Genomic DNA, 26,559 nt, shown 5'->3' on the forward strand with positions numbered 1-26,559 from the left:
CGTGGGTGGATCCATTGGGCTATTTCTCGTGGGTGGACCCATTGGGCTATTTCTCGTGGGTGGATCCATTGGGCTATTTCTCGTGGGTGGATCCATTGGGCTATTTCTCGTGGGTGGACCCATTGGGCTATACCAATTCTATTTTCGTGGGTGGACCATTGGGCTATTCTCGTGGGTGGATCCATTGGGCTATTTCTCGTGGGTGGATCCATTGGGCTATTTCTCGTGGGTGGATCCATTGGACTATTTCTCGTGGGTGGATCCATTGGGCTATTTCTCGTGGGTGGATCCATTGGACTATTTCTCGTGGGTGGATCCATTGGGCTATTTCTCGTGGGTGGATCCATTGGACTATTTCTCGTGGGTGGATCCATTGGGCTATTTCTCGTGGGTGGATCCATTGGGCTATTTCTCGTGGGTGGATCCATTGGGCTATTTCTCGTGGGTGGATCCATTGGGCTATTTCTCGTCGGTGGATCCATTGGGCTATTTCTCGTCGGTGGATCCATTGGGCTATTTCTCGTGGGTGGATCCATTGGGCTATTTCTCGTGGGTGGATCCATTGGGCTATTTCTCGTCGGTGGGCCCATTGGGCTATTTCTCGTTCCAGCCAGTGCACCACGACTGGTATATCAAAGACCATGTTATGTGCTATCCCTTGCTACTAATGGAAAAACACAGAAAACATAGCGGGTTTCCTCTCTAAGACTGTGTGTCTAAATTACCAAATGTTTGACATCCAATTATAGCGATGATTAATAAATCAATGTGCTCTAGTGGTGTTGTTAAACAAAACAAACTTTATTGACACCTACGCCTAATATAAACTTCAGCTATTTGAAGAGAGGAAGGAAGGAAGGAAACGTTTTATTTAACGACGCACTCAACACATTTTATTTACGGTTATATGGTGTCGGACATATGGTTAAGGACCACACAGGTATTGAGAAAAAAAAACCGCTGTCGCCACTTCATGTGCTACTCTTTTCGATTAGCAGCAAGTGATCTTTTATATGCACCATCCCACAGACAGGGTAGCACATACCACGGCCTTTGTTACACCAGTTGTGGAAGAGAGGAAGGAAGACATGTTTTGTTTGACGACGAATTCAGCACATTTGTATTTACGGTTATGAAACAAATAAACAAACTAAAACATAAACCAACAAAAAACAAAAACCCACACACCTACGAAAACCAAAAGAAACAAACAGAAATCAACAATGACAACAACAACAACAACAACAACAACAACAACAAAACAAAAAACGAACCCTCCTGTCACAACACAACACAATACAAATAAACAGCAAATAACAACAACAACAAGAAGAAAAATACAGCAAAACCTTCACTACAATTTGAAAGTAAATATATGTAAAAATAAAAACAAAAATCTCCAATGAATCTTACGGAAATTAGTCTAGTCATGGCCCATGCACATTTTAAAACAGTTTCACGTTATTTATATTTTCATTTTGATCAACAAATTCTTATTTATGTTTGTATATAACTTTCTCACATTACAGGATGTGTCCTTGCTTCTTCTTCTACCTGCTGAGCACAATACCTGGGATCTGGCTGCTAGAAATCAACAGCTTGAATGCGTATGGTAACATCAATTCCACAGCCGTCCAGGATATCACGATCAGCGGGGTAGGTAGATTCGTCTTCTAAATCAAGGAAAACAACACATATTTAAATACACTTCGGGATAGTTCTTTATTTTATAAACTGCTTGTACATGCTATTGGATTGATTATCAACATTTAAATATTACGACACAAGGTCCACACACACACACACACGCACGCACACACGCACACGGACAGAGAGAGAGAGAGAGACGGAGAGGAAGGGGAGAGGGGGAGAGAGACGAGAGAGAGAGAGAGAGGAGAGGAGAGAGGAGAGAGGGAGAGAAAGAAGAGGAGAGAGAGAGGGAGAGAAGAGGAGAGAGATGAGAGAGAGAGGGAGAGAGAGAGAGGAGGAAAGATTCAGAGAGATAGAAGAGACAGAGAGAGAAAATACAGAGACAAAGACAGAGACGAGAGACAAAGACAGAAGAGAGGACAGAGGAGAGACATAGAGAGAGAGAGAGAGAGAGAGAGAGAACCTAGAAGAGAGATATTAATCAGAGAGAGACACAGACAAGAGAGAGAGACAGACAGAGATACAGAGGGAGAAGACAGACAGGACACACACAGAGAGAGAGACAGAGAGCGGAGAGAGAGAGAGAGAGAGAGGAGAGAGAGAGAGAGAGAGAGAGAGAGAGAGAGAGAGAGACAGAGAGATAGAGACAGAGAGAAATACAGAGACAAAGACAGAGAGACAAAGACAGAAAGAGAGAGACATAGAGAGAGAGAGAGAGAGAGAGAGAGAGAGAGAGAGAGAGAGAGAGAGAGAGAGAGAGAGAGAGAGAGAGAGAGAGAGAGAGAGAGAGAGAGACATAAAGAGAGATATATAATCAGAGAGAGAGACATAAAGAGAGATATATAATCAGAGAGAAACACAGAAAGAGAGAGACAGACAGAGATACAGAGGGAGAGACAGACACAGAGAGAGAGAGAGAGAGAGAGAGAGAGAGAGAGAGAGAGAGAGAGAGAGAGAGAGAGAGAGAGAGAGAGAGAGAGAGAGAGAGAGAGAGAGAGAGAGAGAGAGAGAGAGAGAGAGAGAGAGAGAGAGAGAGAGAGAGACAGACAGAGATACAGAGGGAGAGACAGACAGACACAGAGAGAGAGAGAGAGAGAGAGGTGGAGGGAATCCGCTGCCCTCACGTAAGCTACTCATAGGCGGATCTATTGTGGGTTTCCGTCTCAAACAGTGCTCAACGACTGATATATCAAAACTGTGGTATGTGCTGTCGTGTCTGTGGTAAAGTTCATAAAAATAAATATCTTGCTACCAATGGGAAATGTACCGTGTTTCATTCGAAGACTACATCTCAGAATGACCATGATTAATTAACCAGCTTTCTGTGGTGATGTTATTAAAGGGACAGACCCTAGTTTTTAAACACTACAACATATTTTTTACTATTAAAGCCGTTTATGATCACTGAAATCAATCATTACTCATTTTTTACTCTCAAGATTATCCATTTTCGTAAAACCGAAGTATTTCTAGTCATCCTGGTGATTGTAGTACCAAAAATAAAACAACGTTTTTCATATTTTTTAAAAACGCACGTGCGTCTACGAAGTAGCTATTTATTGATTTGAGTTCTAGTCTGTTTTTAAGCATATTTCCTGTTTTAAAGCCACATACTCTTCTTTCACTCTATTGTAACTTTATCCAAATGAGTTACAGGTTTGTAACTTAGTGTCCATTTTATTTACGGGCTAAAACTAGGGTCTGCGCCTTTAAACGAAATAATTGTTTGTGTTTAAGTCAACAAATCGGCAGGAATCGTTGTCCAACAACAGATTAGTCGAATTTCAGATCACCTTCGCCGTGTCATCTAAGTGCTGTAGCTTGTTCTACAATCCATTCGAAACAGAATAAAAGAGTTTCTAATGGTGATATAAATTGTGGTTGACAAACGTAACTTTGATTGAACCCATTACGTGCATGCGTTTATTAACCCCATTATGTGCATGCGTTTGTTAACCCCCATGGTTATTGATCAGCGAATAAATGTTAAAGCCCTATCCTAACCGGTCTCGAGCGATGCGAGCGATGCGAGCGATTATTTTAGAAATCACTGATTTCAATTACCGTATCCTAACCGCACGCGTGCGACGCGACATATAAATATGTCGCGTTGCGCGCGTGCAGTTTTACAGCTTGTTCTGAATGTGCACGTAAAACCCTATGCCATGACATGCGTGCAGTTAGTATGCGGCAATGGAAATCAATGATTTCTATAATAATCGCTCGCATCGCTCGCGGCCGGTTAGGATGGGGCTTAACAGCCTTGATATTTATTTCTCGTTCACAGCATATCATAATATAATATATATATATATATATATATATATATATATATATATATATACTCTTCAAAAGAAGAAACGCAAAACCACATTGTCGTAACATTTGGAGAATTGATTTAATTATTGAATGGTGAGTCCGATAATTACCAAATGTTGCAGGATTGTTCACAATTCACTCTAGTCCATTGTGAGTAAGTGATAGGACACACCACCAAGGTCAAGGTCATCTGGAGTCAATACCGGGTGTGGCCTCCGCGTGTGTTGACAACTGCCTGGCACCGCCTGCCCATTGAAGCAACCAGAGTACGGATGACGTCCCGGGGGATGGTGGCCCACTCGGCCTGCAAGGCTGCTGCCAGCTCGGGCAGGGTCTGGGGCTGTGGTTGTCGCTGTCGGAGGCGTCGGTCCAACTCATCCCATAGATGCTCAATTGGGTTCAAATCCGGTGATATCGATGGCCAAGGAAGGACATTAATGTGTTGTTCTGTAGGAAAGCCGTTGTGAGACGTGCTGTGTGAGGCCTGGCGTTGTCATGTTGGAACACTGCGTTGGCGTTGGCCATAACTGGAACGATGTGTGGCCGGAGGATCTGGTCAATGTAGCCCTGTGCATTCAGGTTGCCCTGCACGTGGACCAGGTCAGTTCTGCCAGTGTGTGAGATGGCTGCCCACACCCATGACACTACCCCCCGCCGAATCTGTCCACTTCCTGCACGCAGTTTGCCGCATAACGTTCACCACGACGCCTATACACGCGACATCTTCCATCATGACGTCGGAGCAGAAATCGGGACTCGTCACTGAACCACACCTGTCTCCATCGCAGTTGAGGCCATTGTCGATGAATCTGGCACCACTGCAGTCGGAGTCGACGGTGTTGTGGTGTTAAGATGACACCTCGAACTGGACGTCTGGCACGAATTCCTACCTCACGTAGGCGGTTCCGTACGGTCTGGTCGGATATCCTGCGCAAACCTGGTATTGCTGCGGCTGTGGAGGTGGCAGTAGTCAATCGTTCCCGAAGGTGGCGTACCCGGATGTAGCTGTCCTGCCCGGGGGTAGTGACCCGTGGTCGACCGGATCTAGGGAGGTCACGTGTTGATCCATGTTGCTGGTAACGGTCCCACAGTCTGGAGATGGTGCTTGGGGACACATGGAATGCCCTGGCAACGGCCGTTCTGGATTCGCCTGCGTCTAGTCGGCCAATGGCATTGTTTCTCTGCGGTTCACTGAGACGTGTGTTGAGGCCCATTTTGTAATAAACGACCCATTTTGTAATATGTACCCATTTTGTAATAAAAAACGACCCATTTTGTAATATGTACCCATTTTGTAATAAAAAACGACCCATTCTGTAATAAACGTAGGTACCCATTTTGTAATAAAATCGGACCCATTTTGTAATAATAAATAGGTGCCCATTTTGTAATAAAAAAAATGCCCATTCTGTAATAAAGGCTTAAAACGTCAGATTACAACATAGGTGTAGGCCTTTGTTTAATATATACAAAGTGAAATAATATTAAACTTTGTGTTTAGATTTATTTCGATGGTCGATGGTTCGCCTGGATACGAAATTTCTAACGCTAACCCTATAAATATACATTGTTTTCTTGTTCCAACCAGTGCTATTCGGTTGGGGTATGAAGAACCAAGTATGTTCTACAGCTGTGTATCAAAAATAGTAGCTTGTGTGGGTAGTCTGTATCATAATTATCGGAACAGCAACAGCTGATTAAAATACTTTGTGATGTTAAAGAAGCATACATTAAAGATTTAATTAATATTGATAAGTGTATTAGTTTGGCATACAAATTATAAGTTTAGGCACTCTCTTGTCTAAAAGCATACTAGTTGTCACTTTTCTTTTATACTGTTTGTGAATGTAATACTTTTATGCATGTAGGTATTTTTTATTTTTATTATTTCATTGTATTATTACCTAACATGAAAAACAAAGCGTGTAATTGATGAATATAATAATTGAATTCTCTTGTGCGTTTATACATACTGTGTATATATGCTGTGCTGATAAGCTTACTAATATGGAGAATAGTGGTACTTTCGGTGATCATATCACCCTGCAGCGAGCTGCGCAATTGTTCTTTGTGAACATTTTAATATTTTCTAGTCTCGGACCTCATGCAACAACCTTACTATCTCCCTCAACTCATTTTAATCCAGCATTGCCAACACTCGTTCTTGGTCATATTGCTGAAGGTCACGGGGAACATTACGTCAGTTTAAGTAATTCAACCGAAATAGTTCATGACACTATACATCGTTTACAGTCTGACGATGATTCTATATTAGATGATGATCACGAGTATCCTTCTCTTGTAACACATTCCACACCAGTAACTGACAGTGATACGGAATGTCTAATTAGCAACACCGGTATAATTAATGCATCTAACAAAGGGGAGTGCGGTGACGGACAGGCTTTACCAAACGAGATTTTTAAGGAAATCATTAGATGGTGTATGTATGATGACTGTCACATGCTCGGAACGTTTAATAGGGTATCCACTGGGCTTAGAAAACTGACAGAATCTTTCTTACCAGAAATACATATTGACGATTTCTCAGCTGAACGACTGCATTTATGTGGCGCACTTGAAAAAGTTATAAGTGTTCAGAAATTAATTAGAATTGCGGGTAAAAACAGTGGGCTTGGCCTGAGAATACGACAGTTATTCTCACAAAACCGAAGATGGTACAGTGCCTGGTTGGTTGTTTCCGCGTTATATTTTGGGAAATTTATCATAAACGATATATTTTGGAAATGATCGAATTTCTTACATTTTTAAATTCATATTATTCATCATATGATGGTTACGATCACTAATCATTATTCTATTTCGGCAGTCCTCTAACGACATCCTGCTTCTGCATAATAATAATGTTAGAATAAGTTGTATTGGGAAAAGAAAATTATAAATGTTACGCAACCAAACGGACGCTCTCTCTCTCTCTCTCTCTCTCTCTCTCTCTCTCTCTCTCTCTCTCTCTCTCTCTCTCTCTCTCTCTCTCTCTCTCTCTCTCTCTCTGTGTTTTGTGTGGCTGTTCCTCTCCTTGTTTTGTCTATCCGTGTTGTGTCTCTGTGAATATATATTTTTGAAAACAGGTTTTTTTTCCCATGAAAAGTTTCATTATTCAAGGAGAACTTTTCTTTGTTAGAAACGATGACAGTTTGGTTTTCTTTTCGCAACACAAGTATGTCTGTTTCTCTCTCTCCCTCACTGGTTCTCTGTATGTCTCATTCTATCTGTATCTCTGTCTATATTGCTTTCTCTGCATATATGTCTGCCTGCCTGCCTGTGTCTGTCTGTCTGTCTGTCTGTCAGTCTCTCTCTCTCTCTCTCTCTGTGTGTGTGTGTGTGTCTGTGTGTCCATCTTTGTATTTATCTGTGTGTGTCTCTGTGAATATATAGTTTGGATAACGTTTTTTTTTTCATGAAAATTTTCATTATTCAAGGAGAACTTTCCTTTGTTAGAAACGATGACGGTTTGGCCAACAACTTTCAGTTCTTTTTGCAATACAGGTCTGTCTGTCTGTTTCTCTCTCTCCCTCACTGTTTCTCTGTATGTCTCATTATATCTGTATCTCTGTCTCTGTTTCTCTCTGCTTATCTGTCTGTTTTTCTCTCTGCTTGTCTGTCTGTCTGTCTGTCAGTCTGTCTGTCTGTCTCTCTCTCTCTCTGTGTGTGTCTGTGTGTCCATTTTTTTTTGTATTTATCTGTGTGTGTCTCTGTGAATATATAGTTTTTTTTGAAAACAAGGGTTTTTTTTTTCCAGTTCTTTTCAAAATATACGTTTTATTTTACAGTGAATTCATACATTTATAATAATATTTTTGTGTTTGACTTCAGGAGGAAGTACCTGTACATGCTTATAATTTATGTAAAAAATAAACCGGTTTTGATACACAATGTTCCTTATCGAAATATTATTAGCACATTTATGAATTACTTAAATAGTTCCTATTGTCATGCATAAGGGATAGTTTTATGTTCAGTTACTACGATTTAACATTTCCTGACACTTCTAGTGTCTCACATGGTATATTTTTTAATCTATGGGATCGTTCAATTAGTTTGTGCAGCAATTTATTCAAATACATCAAATCTTATTCAAAATTCTGTAATATTATTACAGTGTATATATTTAAAATGTTCATATTTATGGGATTATTAGAAATGTATATAGAAGTTTAGAAAGAAATATATATATATATACCTAATATTGCCGGTAACCATAACAAAAGAAGAATAAGAATAAGAAAGGCAAGTGTGGGTAGTTATATATATATATATATATATATATATATATATATATATATATATATATATATATATATATGCATTCAAGAACGCATATTGAGCACATAGTCAGGCGGCAAACTAAAGTACAGTGTAAGCGGTAAATCGGTTAATGGACAGTACCTGTACACAATAATTGTAGAATTGACTTCCACAACCATCGGCTGAATGATCACATGTGTTTTATGTGTATTGTTCACTTTCTCGTGGTGGGTGGGGGATGGGGTAGGGCGGCTGGGGGGTGTGCGGAGGGAGTGTCAGTGGGAAATCACTTTTGACGGATACTAGTTTGAGTGTATTTCAGCTTAAGTAGTTGTTGATTAAACCCACTGTTTTTAATCAGCTGCTACGGCTTTTACAACACATTCATGTAGGTTACTTTCTCTTACACATATCTACACTTAGATTATAATGTAACAGTCGTGGCGTAATGGGGGGGGGGGGGGGGGGGGGGGGGGGGGGGGGGGGGGGGGGGGGGGGGGGGGGGGGGAAGAAGGAACTGGTTGGAACGGCAAAAAGCCCAATTGATGTGTTCACCGAGGAGGTTCTATCCTGTTACCCAAGTCCCCCAGGCGAACGTTCAACCGATTAAGCTAGATCCCGCCCCGATCATGATAGATAATACCACACGATGGGTTACGAAAAAAAACAGCAAGGATATTTTATATGCACTTTTCCATAGTCAGGATAGTACATACCAGGGCTTTTAGTATACCAGTTTTAGGGTACTGGTTGGAACAGACAAAAACCCCAATTTGTGTGTCCACAGAAGTTCGATCCTGCGACACAAGCACCTCAAGCGAGCGGTCTGGAGTAATGGATGAACGGAAAAACTGAATAGATTCACTTACAGAATCAACCTTAAGACATATTCGTATCCCTGACGAACTCCCAACCACTGAATAAAATCTAAACACAAAGTTTAAAATTATTTCAATTTGTATATATTTAACATCTATGTCGTATTCTGACGTTTTAAGCCTTTATTACAGAATGGGCATTTTTTTTATTACAAAATGGGTACCTATTTTTATTACAAAATGGGTCCGATTTTATTACAAAATGGGTACCTACGTTTATTACAGAATGGGTCGTTTTTTATTACAAAATGGGTACTTATTACAAAATGGGTCGTTTTTTATTACAAAATGGGTACATATTACAAAATTGGTCGTTTATTACAAAATGGGCCTCAACAGACGTGGCATGTCCTGGATTGTCAACTGTCGGCCAGATACAGAGGCCAGGCAAGCGAACACCCTGCACTTTTATACTGTCGGTGTTCATGTTGCACGTGCAGACAACGCACGTGCAGTGGTGACATAGTTTGCACGTGGCTGCGTTTTTGCGAATATTCACATTTTGGAACTTTATTGTACAGTAGCTGCGTTTTATCGAATGTAACCGTGGGAATGTGTTTGGGACATGCAATGACCTTATATTCACAAAGCATGAACCGGTAGGAAACATAAAATCGGAGTTATAACCCATTTGTACCCTTTTGCGTTTCTTTTTTTGAAGAGTATATATACTATTCTGTCATGTATTTCGCGATCAGTTATTCTCATACTGATTCAGTGATAAATAATAACATGTGAAAGGATTATTGAATTATTAAATACTGTTCACTAAACTACCTGATTAGCCTTTATTACACATATGGTTAAAATATCTTGGTGCATATCAAAGTGATACGTCCCACTGGAAATGTTTTTTTAACGACGCACTCAACACATTTTATTTACGGTTATATGGCGTCAGGCATATGGTTAAGGACCACACATATATTGAGAGAGGAAACCCGCTGTCGCCACTTCTTGGGTTACACGTTTTGATTAGCAGCAAGGGATCTTTTTTATGCACCATCCCACAGACAGGGCAATACATACCACGGCCTTTGATATACCAGTCGTGGTGCACTGGCTGGAACGAGAAATAGCCGAATGGGCCCACCGACGGGATCGATCCCAGACCGACCGCGCATCGAGCGAGCGCTTTACAACTGGGCTACGTTCCGGCCCCGTCCTACTGGAAGGTCAAGTGAGACGTAACACTCCTTGATGTCATCGATTTGACGCACTACACCCTTGCACCGGTCTCGGTGGCGTCGTGGTTAGGCCATCGGTCTACAGGCTGGTAGGTACTGGGTTCGGATCCCAGTCGAGGCATGGGATTTTTAATCCAGATACCGACTCCAAACCCTGAGTGAGTGCCTCGCAAGGCTCAATGGGTAGGTGTAAACCACTTGCACCGACCACTGATCCATAACTGGTTCAACAAAGGCCATGGTTTGTGCTATCCTGCCTGTGGGAAGCGGAAATAAAAGATCCCTTACTGCTAATCGGAAAGAGTAGTCCATGTAGTGGCGACAGCGGGTTTCCTCTCAAAATATATGTGGTCCTTAACTATATGTCTGACGCCATATAGCCGAAAATCAAATGTGTTGAGTGCGTCGTTAAATGAAACATTTCTTTCTTTCTTTTTACACCCTTGCAGGAACGTCAGCCAAACGAGTTGAGAGTTATAAATTAAGATCAATTATGGATAATAAATAGAATATTAAAAGGTCGCTACCATTTCGTACCATGTTTATGTCCCTCGATTATTATTCTATAACTCACACCAAAACGAAAATGCAGGCCCGTAGGAGCCGGAGGGGGTGGGGGGTGGGTGGGGGTGGGGTGGTGTGTGTGTGTGTGTGTGTGTGTGTGTGTGTGTGTTGTGTGTGCACTCAGCCCCCCCCCCCTTTTTCGCCAGTTTTTATTTCGGGACTTTAAAATGTCTTATAATGCTAATACGGAAACCTGACGATAGAACAACCATAAAAATGAGCCCCCCACTTTGAAAATCCGTCCTACGGGCCTGATATTTAATGGAAATACTAATATCAAAGACACATACACAAATGTACAACATATAAAAGTAAAACATGCTTCAAATGAACAGACAATAACTTAATGCATTCTAATGTGGCAGACTCTTACATGATCAAAGTCAAGTAAAACGCAGTTCCGTCCATTAGATGATCAAAAACCCTATACAAATAAGATGAGAGACGAGCCATTCCGATAGACATCTAGCCCACGGCTGCAATTTATTAATAAGTTTACCCTTCCATTCTCTCTCGCCTCCTCTCTCTCTCTCTCTCTGATCCTCTCTCTCCTCTCTCTCTCTCTTATATTAATTAAATACCCTACTTCTCTCTCTCTCCTCTCTCTCCTCAAAGAATTATCTTCTCTCTTTCTCCCCTACCCCCTCACCTCTCTCTCTCTCTCTCCTCTCTCTCCCTCTCTCAAATGTCTCTCCTCTCTCTCCCTCTCTCTCTCTCTCTCGTCTCTCTCTCTCTCTCTCTCCCCTCCTCTCTCCCTCTCTCTCTCTCCTCCTCTCCCGCTCTCTCCCTCTCTCTCTCCCTCTCCCCCCCTCCTCAGGCCCCTCTCTCTCTCTGGCCCCCCTCTCTCTCAAAAGTTCTCACCTCCCTCCCCTTCTCCCTCTCTCTCTCTCTCTCTCTCTCTCTCTCTCTCTCTCTCTCTCTCTCTCTCTCCCTCTCTTCTCTCTCTCTCCCCCTCTCCTCCCTCTCTCCTCTCTCTCTCTATCTCTCTCTCTCTGCTCTCTCCCCTGTGTGTGTGCAGATAGAGATAGAGGCTGGAGTTACTTAAATTTACTTAACACACACACACACATACCTTACCGTGTACACACACATACACACAAACACAACACACTACAGTACACACTCACACACACACACAAACACACGTCACCAACAGGACGACACATCACCGCCAACCAACCACAAACAAAATTACCCCCCCCAAACAAAACCACCCCCCCCCCCCCCACACACACAAACCCACCCCACAACATATACACACACCTATGTGATGTTGCTGTTTTCATTATTACCTATAGTCTTTCCCACAAGGAACGCCTCTTTTCATACTATGGAATTTACTACAAGTTATTTATTTCTAAGCAGATTGTCTTCTAAACTGCACACACAAACATAGAGGGCCGAATTTACGAAAGGTGTTTATCCCTTAACCGCGTGTAACTATCTGAAACAGAAGTGTGTATTTTAGTAACCAAATTACGAAGCACGTTTATGTTACGCGCGTACAATGAAAACCACCATGTTATACACCTGCGTTTAAAATGCATTGAAATACGTAAAGGCACGAAAGGGTTGTTTAAGTCAAAGTAATCGACACTTTTCATCAACAAAACGAACTGAACCGTGCTAATGGATGCAATACGAGTGCTCGAAATTGCTCAGGAAAATGTCAAAGAGCATAGAAATTATGTCTAAAGACGAGCACGTAAACGTACAAGAGAAGGCGGTGTGTGTATGTGTGTGTATGTGTATGTGTGTGTGTGTGTATGTGTCTGTGTGTGTGTATGTGTGTGTGTGTATGTGTGTGTGTGTGTGTGTGTGTGTGTATGTGTGTGTGTATGTGTGTGTGTGTGTATGTGTGTGTGTGTATGTGTGTGTGTGCCTCTGTGTGTGTGTATGTGTGTGTGTATGTGTGTGTGTGTGTGTGTGTGTGTGTGTGAGTGTGTGTGTGTGCGTACATGTGTGTATGTGTGTATGTGTGTATATGTTTGTGTGTGTGTATGTGTTTGTGTGTGTGAGTGGTCGAATAAACACAGTTTTTATTAAATAACGAATGGGTATCACTCAGACAGGCTGCCGTGCACCCTTTCATCATGAGAACCCATTCAGAACTCAGTATATATGAGGTTAAAACCTCAGTAAAAGTCCGCACTGTAGTGGTGAAAACATTGATATTTGTGTTCTGTGTATGTGTGTGTGTGTGTGTGTGTATGTGTGTGTATGTGTGTGTGTGCGTGCATGTGTGTGTGTGTGCGTGTGTTGGGGGGTGGGGGTGGGGGGATGGGGGGTGAAACTGCCCCACCGCCAGCGCTGGAGCAAATCATTAAATTTGGGCAAAACTTATAGAAATATTCGAGCAAGATGTGGTAAACAGAGGCATGTTTACCATCTATTTAGATGAATCTACCCACAAAGTTAGTTTCAAGAATGTGTAATGATTCGTTTGCAGTCCTATATAGCCGTTTGGCAGCATAGACGTATGGGCTCCCATTTTTGTTAAGGGCAGGCTGGCTTTTGCCCGAATTAAACAAAAATGCCGGAATCTGGATATCATTTTTGTTTCATATTAGCATTACTGTCAAACAGCTATATAGGGTTGAAAATGACCATAACACATTTTTACATGGAATACAACTAATTTTGAGGGTAGAATGATTAAAATACATGGTCAAAAGGTCTCAGGTTACACATTTTGCTCGAATATCTATAATTTTTTTTACCGAATTTGAGGTTTTGCTCCAGCACTGGGGGGTGGTAGTGGTGTATGTGTGTGTGTGTGTGGGGGGGGGGGGGTGCAGTTGTCCCCCTGCCTCCTGTCTCGTACGCTTAAAATTAAAAGCAAATATTTTTGTCCAAAATCGAGCACTTTCGTTTAAATCAGCCAAAAACCAGCCTGCCTCCCCCCCCCCCACACACACACAAATGGGAGCCCGTACGCCTATGCAATTTTCAAGAGAGGTGTAATCCACTGAAAGAAATTTAAAGACGTCGAGTTCGTTAAACGATATTAAATTATAGCCGAGTTAATGGTTAAAGCTATAAACAATTGCAGTGATGATTTCATTCCACTAAAATCTGTTACTATTAGAGAAAACAATGCTCCCTAAATGACTGGTATATTTCGACTTTAATAGACGTCATACAAAGGCAAACAATAAAAATACACAACGATATTAGGAGTTACAAAGTTATTTCAAGTATCCGCAAAGCTAAAAGTGATTATAATGTGAAACTAGATATAATATATTAAACAATGAGCACGGAAGTAAAACCTGGCGGCAGGTTCTTAAATAATATATAAAACAAAACGATAATTCCAAATCAACATATCCACCTATTGAAAAGAATGGTGTTCTTTAAGAGGGTTATGACCATATTGCAAACGTAATGAATAACTGTCACGGGGATCCTATAATACCCGTAACTGAATAAAACACGATTATCCAAATATCTCTCCTAACTGTATATCTATTAGATATCTCTGTATCGGGCAGTCTAATACCCGAGTGGCTCGACTCTAGGTATAATCAGAGATAAGATCTTATATAAATATATATATATATAGCACGTTTAGTTCACTAGAAACACAACAAAACACAATACACTTTGGAATCTGTATTAACACTACGCTGACAAATGTACTTACCGCAGTAGTTAATTAACAACAGCAATATAATAACAACCCAGAACTAATAACTTAGTTGGTTAATCACTAGGTGTCTAGTTTACACAATATTCTAATCACTTCACCGTGATACAACACACACACGTGTGATAATTGAGAAACGCTGCCAGGGGAACTTAATTAATAAAGGAATTACAACTCTATTCCTAACTGGTTAATTTTCAATTAACCCTTAACTACTCATTCAGTAACCTTGTAATACAGAATTAATACTGGTACATATCCCAATAAAGACAATAACCTACAGTTTATCTAGGTCCTCTAGGATGACTGACTAAGCTTTAATATTTTAGAACAGTGAAGCCTACAATTTACTTCGTCAGATTACCGTAGACACTGTCTAAATAATATTGGTATAATACAGTATTAAAATATCAATCACGTCAAGGTTATACAACAGAGCAGAAAAATATATTTACCAAGTCCGGACTGAACTTATATAGATCGTTCAGTGGACGACGTCCGTTCCCCTGGATACTTCCAATGTTTCTCCCCGATATATCTAAATTCCTATCTATTTATTCAAAAATCTCAGAGACAGCGAATATCGCCTGGGGGCACAACGCGGTACCTCACCTATCATGTGATATTTCCACAACTCCCAGGGACGGTATATTTTCTTAGATGGCCAGACTTACTGTCGCCAGTTCGCTAGAAATACCCCGGTCGTAAACCGCACTACCGGAGTTATTACGTAACTACTGGCCACATGGCCTCCACAACTGGTCTAAGTGCATATTGGGACGTAGCTCTACCACCGTCGCGCGGGGGTATTACGTAACCAAGCTGCACACGGCCCTCTAAAACAATTAACATCGCCACAGGCGAAAAGATAAGAGCATGTTCCGTCACAATAACTATTTTGTAAACCAAGCTACAGTCGATAAACCAGATGTACCAATGCATAAAGAATGGAGGTAGAAGATATCTTATTATCTGAAAATGTAAGAAAAGCCAGCGGTCCTGATCTAATAACTAATAAAATTGTTCATAAATTGGAATATATTTAGTCAAACCGTTGATGAAATTATTATTTAATTTGTCTATTTTATTCTACATATCCCACTATTTTGAAACAGTTCCTGAGTATGATCATATTCGCTCAACATCTTGTTTTTAATACTATATAGCGGTTTTGATATTAAAACAGTGCTATTTGGAAACGTCCATCCGAATGGAACATAAAGATAGTATAATTTGTTTTCAATTTCATAATGATATTAGAGCGATTTACTTTATAAATTATATAGGCTCCACTATGCTGTTGCATGTTTCGCTTCAAAATTCTAATTATGTATTATATATATATATATATATATATATATATCTGTGTGTGTGCGTGTGTGTGTATGTGTGTGTAAAAGAGTAATTGCAAGTTTAATACTGCACAAAATGACATTTCAGTAAATGTCATTACCATTAATGACACACCCAAAATGTGACGGTACTGATGCGTGATGGCAATGATATTTATTGAATTTTACATAATAATAAAGCTGTTTTGAAAGTCTATAAATGTGTTATTACCGACACACTATTTTAGCAAAATATCTCAAAATTAGTTTGCAAATGCATTTATTTATTTAAAAATAGCGTTTGATAATGACAGACAATAAACATACTCATGACAATTAGGTTGTCCAACTGGCGAAACATTTTATTTTAGAAAAAAACCCTCATACTTAAACATTGTCTTTCAGTGTTGCCAACATGTTATCGTGCTAAATAGTGATTTTTTTTATTGGGAGTTATCCATCTTTCTAAAATGATTACAATATTTAGAGAGGTTGTAACGGTAATGACAGTTATATTTGGGAAATATTTATTTGTTTTTTGTCAAATATAAAGATACAAAATAATTATTTCCAATAACAAATACATTGCTTATTAAATTTGCATTACTTCAAATGTATGTAATTAACATAAAATCGTTTATTAAAGTTTTAAGAGGCATTGAAATTTATTAAACTGGAATTCGGACACATAGAAACAGTTTAACTATGTTTTTGATGTTTAAAGAGTAGATAGTTAGTATAAACAATGATACAACAACAACAATTTTTTTTTAAATTATTTAATTTTTTTTTTATCATTTTATACCAATCAAAATTTTCGGATGGCATTTGTACCTCCAATTAAAGAATGACCCGTACAAGTCACACGCGGATAGCAAACTACACGTCGTCTTAGTTTTATAATATACGATAAACGCAGGTGTTTAGCCACACGCGTACAATAATGATTTTAGCCGCATTTAAGACTTACACGCATCTAAGATAAACGAGCGATGATAACTTTTCGTAAATTCGGACCAGTATATTTTTGTTATTTCCAAAACACTTTTACTTTTCTGCTTACGTCAAACCAAACTGAAAGTACAGGGTATTTACACCCCCACCCCCCCCCCCCCAAAAAAAAAAAAAAAAAAAAAAAAAACCCTATAATTAATATTGTCCTATAACTTACCCATAATATCCATGTCATGAACCCATTTGATATTTACCATTAATAATTTGGTTAATAATGTTTTGCTGTCAATGGGTCATTGGTTTACAGCCAACAAGACTTGTATGATTAAACTAACGTTTTGGTGAGATTTAGTTAAAGTGCGTGACGTCATATTACCGCGGACCCCTGCGCGTGCTGTAACCTCACTGTGGTGCAGGGGTGTAACATTTTCTTTGAGAATGGCCAATGCAGCACAAAATTGAAGTTTTGAGTAAAATTCAGTATCCGTAAAATTCTGTGATATTTGTGTTTTTGCACAGTTCTTTACACTATTCTTTACACTGTTTTTGTTTAAACCTTGAATTTTTATATTGATGTTGATCATCACTTTATTTATTTGCATTACCATAGTTTGACACCCAATAGCCGATGTATTTTTCGTGCTGGTGTGTCGTTAAACATTCATTCATTCATTCATATTACCGGTGAGGCGACATCAGAACTTTGAAGTTTTAAAATGCTATTTTAGAAGTGTTAAGGATAAATAGAATTCGCTACTATAGTAGTGTCGGAAATAGAATAAAACTGATTTTCGTCGATTTTGTCTTTCATATTAAACAGGTGATTTGTGCTTTTTATTGGAACAGACTATAAAAAAAGATCGACATGTGTCAATTTCATTGCTGTTGCAATATGCGAGGGACTGTCTCTGATGATGGTTTACCCTATCCCTCTCCAAAACAAAATATTTGTAGACATTTCTAAGTAACTTTTGAGCAAAACTGTCCAGAACCATTCTGAGTGTTTGATCTATTATACTGGTATTAAAGATGCTATGTACATGTATTAAAGGTGCTATCTCCAGGTTGCATAATCACGGCTATTGCAAATACATTTTTAAAAATTAAATTTTGCTTTAAAATTTAAAGACTACACCTTCAACTATATGCCCATAAATGATTCTAACAATACAGTTTTATCTACTAGTAGAAAATATATTTTTATTGGAGAATCTTTATCACAAATAGATGCTCACATATAACTATGATATTGCACCTTTAAAGGGACATTCCCGAGTTTCCTACACTTTTTAAGATGATATCGACTAACTGAGACTTTTTAACGACTGTAATTACATACCAAACATATTTTTTCTGCATACAATATTAGTGGGTGTATATTAAACGTATTTCTGATCGTTCTAGTATTTGTACTACGTCAAATTTCATTTTATTTCCTAAAAATTTAATATACTTTTTTCGTACGTACGAAATTATATGAAGAAAAAAATCCAGTTTGAGCTTTTTACAAATATTAAGATGACCAGAAACACATTGAATATATAGACACTGCTATTCTAAACAAGAAAATATATTTAATATGCAATTTTAATCGTAGAAATATATTAATAGTCGGAAACATCTTACAATGCAGCAAAGTCAGGAATGTCCCTTTAAGTGGTTGCAAGACTGGGTAAATTTCTAATGTACTTATATTGAATTTATATTCTCTAAATATGCTGACCATAATTAATAAATTATGCTGCAATTAAAAATACTCAGTTAACTTGCAGTTTTAAATTAAAAGTTTGTTTAAGGGTAAATGAAATTGACACATGTCGATCAAAATTTGTTATAGTCTGTTCCAATAAAGTACACAAATCACCTGTTTACTGACATCTTTCTTTTAATTTCAAGAGTAAACACCACATTGTACATCAATGAAAACCCAAACAAGTAAATACTAAATTAGGTAGAGTATCATTAAATAGGTATTTACAAAATATTTACTTGTCAGTTTAATATGAAAGAAATAATCGACGAAAATCAGTTTTATTCTATTTCCGACAGTACTTTAGTGTTTTTAATTTGTAAAATATCAACTTCGTCTCGTTAATCGGTATTTGTCTTGCTAGAGCCTCAACAGATATCGACTAACATAGACACGGTTAACATTTTCCTTATTAACTGTTTGTTTTTTAAACCCACTCGTGACTGTTCTGCACATTCAGAACAGGCTGTTGTAGCGCACGCCTGTCATGGGCACAAGTGTCGGCCCAAGCCAGATACTCTGTTCAGGACAGGAACTCTTGACGAATCCTCCATGTGACATTTCATTTCAACTTATGTTCGTGCTTATATCCAATTAAAGTTCAAGCATACTGTCCTGGTCACCGCAGCTATCTGAGCTGTCTGTCCAGGACAGTGAGTTAGTTGTTAAAGAGACATTCCTGAGTTTGCTGCAATGTTTGTAGATGTTATCGACAAATGAAATATTTCTACGACTAAACTTACATATTAAATATATTTTCTTGTTTAGAATATTACTGGCTGTATATTAAACGTGTTTCTGATCGTTCTAATATTTGTACTACGATAATTTTCATTTTATTTCCTAAAAAAAATTTTTTCCTACGTACGAAATTATTTGAAGACAAAATCCAGTTTGGGATTCTTACAAATATTAAGACGATCAGAAACACATTGAATATACAGAAACTGACATTCTAAACAAAAATATATATTTAATATTTAAGTTTGATCGTAGCAGTATTTTATTAGTCGGAAACATGTTACAATGCAGCAAACTCAGGAATGTCCCTTTAAGGGTTAGTATATAGTTAGTAAGAGCGAAGAGGGTGAAGTAGTCTTACACCTACCCCCTGAGTCGTTAAAACTCGCTCTGGGTGGGAGCCGGTACCAGGCTGCGAACCCAGTACCTACCAGCCTTATGTCCGATGGCTTAACCACGACGCCACCGAGGCCGGTTCTTTGTTACACGGCGTGTTCGAAGCCCCCTGTGACACGTTAACCCAGTTACCTACCAACATATCTATGTGAGGCATCTTCTGTATATTGGGGCATGACGTAGCCCAGTGGTAAAGCGTTCGCTTGATGCGCGGTTGGTTTGTGTTCGACCCCCATCAGTGGGCCCATTGCGCTATTTCTCGCTCCAGCCAGTGCACCACGACTGGTATATCAAAGGCCGTGGTATGTGTTATCCTGTTTGTAGGATGGTGTTTATAAAAGATCCCCTGCTGCTAATCGAAAGGAGTAGCCCATGAAGTGGCGACAGCGGGTTTCCTCTCTTTATAGCTGTGTGGTCCTTAACCATATTATGTCCGACGCCATATAACCGTAATTAAAATATGTTGAGTGCGTCGTTAAATAAACCATTTCCTTCCTTCTTTCCCACTCGTGACAGGTCTGGTCTGGTCTTAACGAGCACATTCAGAACAAGCTGTTGTAGCGCACCCCTGTCATGGACGCAAGTATCGGCCCAAGCCGGATCCTCCGTCCAGGACAGCAACTCGTGACGAATCCTCTATGTGACAAGGCGTGTTGGAGACCCCTGTGGTATATGAGCACGTTAAACCAGTTACCTACCTACATATCTTATGTGACGAATCCTCTATGTCTTATATACACATTTTCAGATAAACATCCCGATACGTCTGAGCGCGGACACTTGGAACCTGGTTGTGGAAGAGTCTCTGCTCTACCTGATGATCCTCGGTCGTTGGTTTCTCCCCCGCGGCGACGTCTCCCGCGAGCAGCTGTCCGAGCTGCTGTTCGCCTTCCTCGGCATCGCATCCGACATCATGGAGCTGTTCGCCCTCTTCGACGAGAACCCGGTCCGATCCAGCACGGTGATGACGTACGCCCTGCTGGCCGTGTGGAGTTGGAGCATCCTCCAGTTCGTCCTCGTCATCACCGTGTCGCACAGACCCAAGCGGAGGCGCATTCAGAGGATCCCGGGGGCAGGGGAGGACGTCACGAACGTCGTGGTGTTCGAGATCATCGGGATTTTCGTCAGGTGAATGAATTTCATGTTTATTATTATTATTAGGCTGGGGAACCTATTGTTTTTAGTAGGATTATTATCATCATCATCATTATTATTATTATTATTATTATTATTAAGCCGATGTTGTGTTATTGTTTTTAAGAAAAGGTTCTTGGCCGATTTTCCTGAAATATTTGGTGGGTAGTTGGGTACGTCGGGGGGATTGATCGTATTAAACAACTGTGTGGCCTATATCGCGAATTATATGGCATTATTTATTGTTATTTTATTTTTTTCGGGGGATGGGGGTGGGAGGTGGGGGCGCAGCCTAATGGAAACAACTCTTTACTTTGCATTTTTATAGATACTATTAAAGGCATATTGTCACAGACCACTGACCTATTTAATGGTGTAACAAAGTATTATCTGAACAAAAATAATTTGATTTATCCCTAAATACACTTTATTCAACCATATTTATAACCACCATACTCATTTATTAGTGACATTTTGTAAAAATATACCGGCCTCGGTGGCGTTGTGGTTAGGCCATCGATCTACAGGCTGGTAGGTACTGGGTTCGGATCCCAGTCGAGGCATGGGATTTTTAATCCAGATACCGACTCCAAACCCTGAGTGAGTGCTCCGCAAGGCTCAATGGGTAGGTGTAAACCACTTGCACCGACCAGTGATCCATAACTGGTTCAACAAAGGCCATGGTTTGTGCTATCCTGCCTGTGGGAAGCGCAAATAAAAGATCCCTTGCTGCTAATCGGAAAGAGTAGCCCATGTAGTGGCGACAGCGGGTATCCTCTCAATATCTGTGTGGTCCTTAACCATATGTCTGACGCCATATAACCGTAAATAAAATGTGTTGAGTGCGTCGTTAAATAAAGCATTTCTTTCTTTTGTAAAAATAATTGAATTATGGCAATGGCCCATAATTCAAAAACTAAAATTGCCGAGAGGGATTACATGGATTTCACTCCATCACGGTTCAGTTAAGGTGATGCGATGTGACTTTTAATTATTATAATTTTTTTTTAATAGAGAAATAAGGTCCTTAAATCTGTGAGTGTATGCCTTTAACTCTATATTTAAAAAACAAATAATTTTAAAACGTAGATAGTTCGAATTATTGTATGTGTATTACGCTATATAATATTATGATATACTCTACGGTGCTGTAGTTTGTAGTTGTCAGTGTATTATACTATTTCTGCCTCTAAAAATAAATAATTGTATAAATAATATTAAATCTGTATTTAAAGATATGTTTGAATTTAGTAGTTATGTCTAATTATTTTTAAAATATTGTCAATAATAACAAAGAACTTAACAATAATTTGGATGCATATGGCCGCAGATCTTTATGACCATAATATTTAATAATAAACCCATATGAAGAGCAGGGCCCTATTCCACGAACCGATCTTAGTGCTACGATCACCTTAAGTACATGAGGTAGCTATGCACTTAAGGTGATCTTAGGGCTAAGATCGCTTCGTAGAACCATATAATCGTGGAATCATATAATCTAACCATGGTAAAGCCCTCGGGGGGGGGGGGGGGGGGCATAGCGCTCGCTTGATGCGCGGTCGGTTTGGGATCGATCCGCGTCAGTGGGCCCTTTGGGCTATTTCTCGCTCTAGCCAGTGCACCACGACTGGTACAACAAAGGCTGTGGTATGTGCTATCCTGTCTATGGGGTGGTGCATATATAAAATCCCTTGCTGCTAATCGGAAAGAGTAGCCCATGAAGTGGCGACAGCGGGTTTCCTGCCTCAGTATAAGTGTGGTCCTTAACCATATGTCCGACGCCATATAACCGTAAATAAAATGTGTTGAGTGCGTCGTTAAATAAAACATTTCCTTCCTTCCGCCCTCTAGGGTGAACCATAGCAGGACAGCATTCCAGTATGCACATGTATAAGTGGGTAACCAGTACTGAGTATTTACCTACAAAGGTACCGGGCACGACAGCACCCACACTACTCCCTAGGGGACACCATATCAGAGTATACCATATGTATGCACCACCTAAAGGACCGTAGAACCCACTCAAATATACCACCCACGTGCATTCCAACCCGAAACTCCTAGAGTACACCGTAGCAAGTTTCAGCCCCCTAGGGTACAACCACAGCAGAGCACATAGGAAGCACTACCTTGAGTACTCGGTATAAATGAGAAAACCACCAGCTTTGCAGGGTAACATCTTCCTGAAAGCAACCCGTGTACAATGAACGTACAATGGATGTAAATTGATACGGAAACTCAAATCTGCGACAATAAAATATTGTTCCACATGAGTTAGCTAGAGGCAGTCATTGTTATGCAACAACTGTTGTCTGTTCATCATGTCCACACACACTGAAATCCTTGTTTAGCTTGCACACGATTTATCTGTAAGAACAGCAAACTCCACGGCAGCTTAGCTTAGTAACTGGTTTAACGTCCCATATACCACTAGGGTTCCGAACACGCCTATTCCGAGTCCGGCCTCCGATAGGATCGGGGGTCTGACTCAGGACAGGCATACCACGGCAGCAACATAACAATAGCAGTAATAATGGAATGGAGAAATGTCCTCATGGACATACAGGCATACTTAAATTCATAATAATGTAATGCAATGCAATGTACATAATCTACATCCTTATAAGAAAACTACTTGAAAATTACATGACTTGCTATAAACTCAGTAGTTATCAAAGCTTTCTCATTAGTACTGGGTAGGGAGGGAGGGTTTCAAAAACACGTCTGGCTATGACGTGGCACAAGGTGAAAGAGACAGAAGAAAGGGGAACTAACTCGGCAAGCATGCACAGCATTGTGGTCTCACAGCACACATACAAATACTAAAATAAACCAGTTTAATACTAACATATTAAACTTCATCAATGCATATATTAAATATATAATTATATTAAAAGTATATAATATACGTATTATGTTCTACTGTGCCAGTTTATTGTTTCACTGTAGCTGCACAAAATGTTTGTAAATCCACTCCATGCATCGCCGCATGTTGATTTGTGTGTAAATAAAGTTCTGTTCTGTTCTGTCAGTTTGTTCATGCAGGATGTCCCGTTCCTGGTGCTAAGGATGTACACCATGATCACCTTCGACCTCCTCAACTACAGTCTGATCTTCTTTACGGCCAAGAACGTCCTGGTCATCCTACTACTCTGGTACCGGTTGGTGATCATGTGTTCCAATCACTTCTGTGGCAAGAAGCGGCGCATGAGGAAAGCGGCAGCGGCTGCGGCTCGGAAGAACCTTCCTCTGGGTGCAGTTGTGTGCGGATCGGATAACTACAAGAGGTTTGAAGACGCTATCGAGGAAACGATGTATGATAAAGATTACGAAATTTTTGTTAACGAGGATGAAATGGTTAGGAAAAGAAAACGAGACAGTTCCAAATCGGAAAGCATCATCGTTGATTCAGACATAAATCCGCCTTCAGAACAGGTGCAGTCTAATCATAAAGAGGTGTCGTCCGTTAGCGATCGAGATGAGTCTCTGAAAAGTGACGAGAAGCCAGAAAGCACAACGAAATTACCTCAGAATGAGAGGGGAAACCCACCTTTAGTTCCACAGGACAGTGGAAGACATTCCGTATCAAGTGAAAGCATGGCTGGAGAAGATTCTCCCAAATCCAGAAATGGAAGAGTCCCAGCAGGAAGCGACTTAGTGTCTGAAAGCGAGGACGTCAACACGTCTTCGACATTCACCCCTGGAGTTCCTTCAGAAAAGGTAAAAAGGCAAGATTCCCCCAAATCCAGAAATGGAAGAGTCCCAGCAGAAAGCGACTTAGTGGCCGAAAAGGACGTCAACACTTCTTCAACATTCACCCCTGAGGTTCCTTCAGAAAACGTGGCAGACGACAAATCAAAGAAACATATATCAATAATAAATGTGCGTCTCTAGCACAACTCATTACATACAATATTATGTTAATCAAGTGTTGAGAATGAATTTTGTAGAATCTAATGATAATATAACATCAGCCGTCCAAACGACATCTTAAACTACTCTCCATGATGATACGTCCTATCAGATCATCTGTTATCTTTAGAAGATTGCCATTTTCAAAAACTGGGTTAGAGAAATGATAAACTATAAACACATTTATGCCAGTATGATCGAGGTTTGTATGGCTATATCGGTGTTTGTGTAGATTTATGAATTCATTTTCCAATACTGTCTATTATGATTCTTGAAGAGAGCATCGCGTATCAGTAAGACTGTTTGCTACAGGACAATCATTCTTATACTATTTTACACTAGAAATTTAGCTGAACATCTGCACTTTACTGAGGACATATGAAAAGTGAACTGCACTAGCTACATTGTTACAATGATAACACGAAATAACTTTGACAAATTCATTTGAATTTTTATATATATATTTCGGAACAACTAGGAGCTCTCTACTACATATATGTCTATCACATGCGTGCGTACATTTATCTGGTACTGTGGGATTCTTTATTTTCGTGGGATTAAATTTTTGTGCGTTTTTTTTTTTTTAAATACGCATTTCGTTGGGTACGTAAATTCGTGGATCGAAAAGGCAGTTTCTTAAATTTGTTTTATGTGTTACATTTTCGATGTATTCTTAAATTCGTTGACTCCACGAATTAAACGAACATTTTATCACCACGAATGATTTTACGTAAATCACAAAATCATCAATATGGAATATTGTCATCTGTGAAAAAAAAATGTTTTGCCAGTATTTGGGTAAATGTTCTGAAAAAGAACTTCAGTGTAATATTATTGTTTAACCGGCGATTATTAGGCGCCACAAGTAGAATCACTGTAACATTTGATCTTAGCTTGCAAATATGTTCTTCAAGAGACAGATGTATGCACGATGATCTAATCTTCCATTTAGCTGAAGCTGATCTCGTGATTGTGTTATATTTTATTTTTATAATGCTCTAAAATACATCTGTCCCGGACCAAGTCACTGGCTATCCAGAGATTTGACCCGCGAGAGACATGCCTGAAACCTTAGTGGTTTATGGTCATGTTAAAGACACACACACACACACACACTCACACACACACACACACACACACTCTCTCTCTCTCTCTCTCTCTCTCTCTCTCTCTCTCTCTCTCTCTCTCTCTCTCTCTCTCTCTCTCTCTCTCTCTCAAATACACCTCGGAAGTCCTAATGTTTCACACACTGTCCCAAACCTTCAACTCACCTCTTGCGGTTTTATTTTCAGAAGGCCGTATTGTTTCTTAGCTGGCCGTATTTCTTTTGGCCTTCTATTTAGAAAAAAACTAATACCCCCCCCCCCCCCCCCCCCAACAACAGCAGGCCATATTTTACTTGCTATTTCGAGCCCTGCAATGACCTGTTATACACTGTGTACCATTGCAAAGACATGGCAGCTCTCTGCACGGCATTTGATATATCGGCCAATTTGCGTTCCAGATAAAGGGCATTATCCTCAGATAAGAAGGAAAGTGAAGAAGAATCACAAGACTATATCGGATTTCTGCAAATAACTCCCCTAAAGGAGGAGCAGAATATGTCTACCGTTTAAATGCAACATGACATCATCACTAGACCTGGGCGGAATTGAAAGTTGAGGTTCGGTATCAATATCGGTATTTTTTGTTTTTGACTGATTTACCTCGGTATGGGTACGGTATTCGGTATTGACACGATACGGATATCGAGCGCAATTTTCGGTATACTCGGTTTAAATGCATGCCTGTGTTATGGCTCACCCGCTAATGTCATTTAAATAAA

General features: G+C 39.8%; 1 protein-coding gene across 1 annotated transcript in view; it reads left to right on the plus strand.

Moving 5' to 3' along the window:
* The window catches only part of LOC121378593 (transmembrane protein 26-like), a 60,539-nt gene extending 34,716 nt beyond the window's left edge, over positions 1-25,823 (plus strand). The window contains exons 2-4 of the mRNA XM_041506845.1: positions 1,530-1,656; positions 20,434-20,813; positions 23,855-25,823. Of these exons, the coding sequence (XP_041362779.1) occupies positions 1,530-1,656; positions 20,434-20,813; positions 23,855-24,716 (1,369 nt within the window). The 3' untranslated portion in view covers positions 24,717-25,823. The remainder of the gene's footprint in view (positions 1-1,529; positions 1,657-20,433; positions 20,814-23,854) is intronic.
* Positions 25,824-26,559: the final 736 nt, after the last annotated feature.

This window comes from Gigantopelta aegis, chromosome 8 (genome assembly GCF_016097555.1).
Source record: "Gigantopelta aegis isolate Gae_Host chromosome 8, Gae_host_genome, whole genome shotgun sequence".
Lineage (NCBI taxonomy): Eukaryota > Metazoa > Mollusca > Gastropoda > Neomphalida > Peltospiridae > Gigantopelta > Gigantopelta aegis.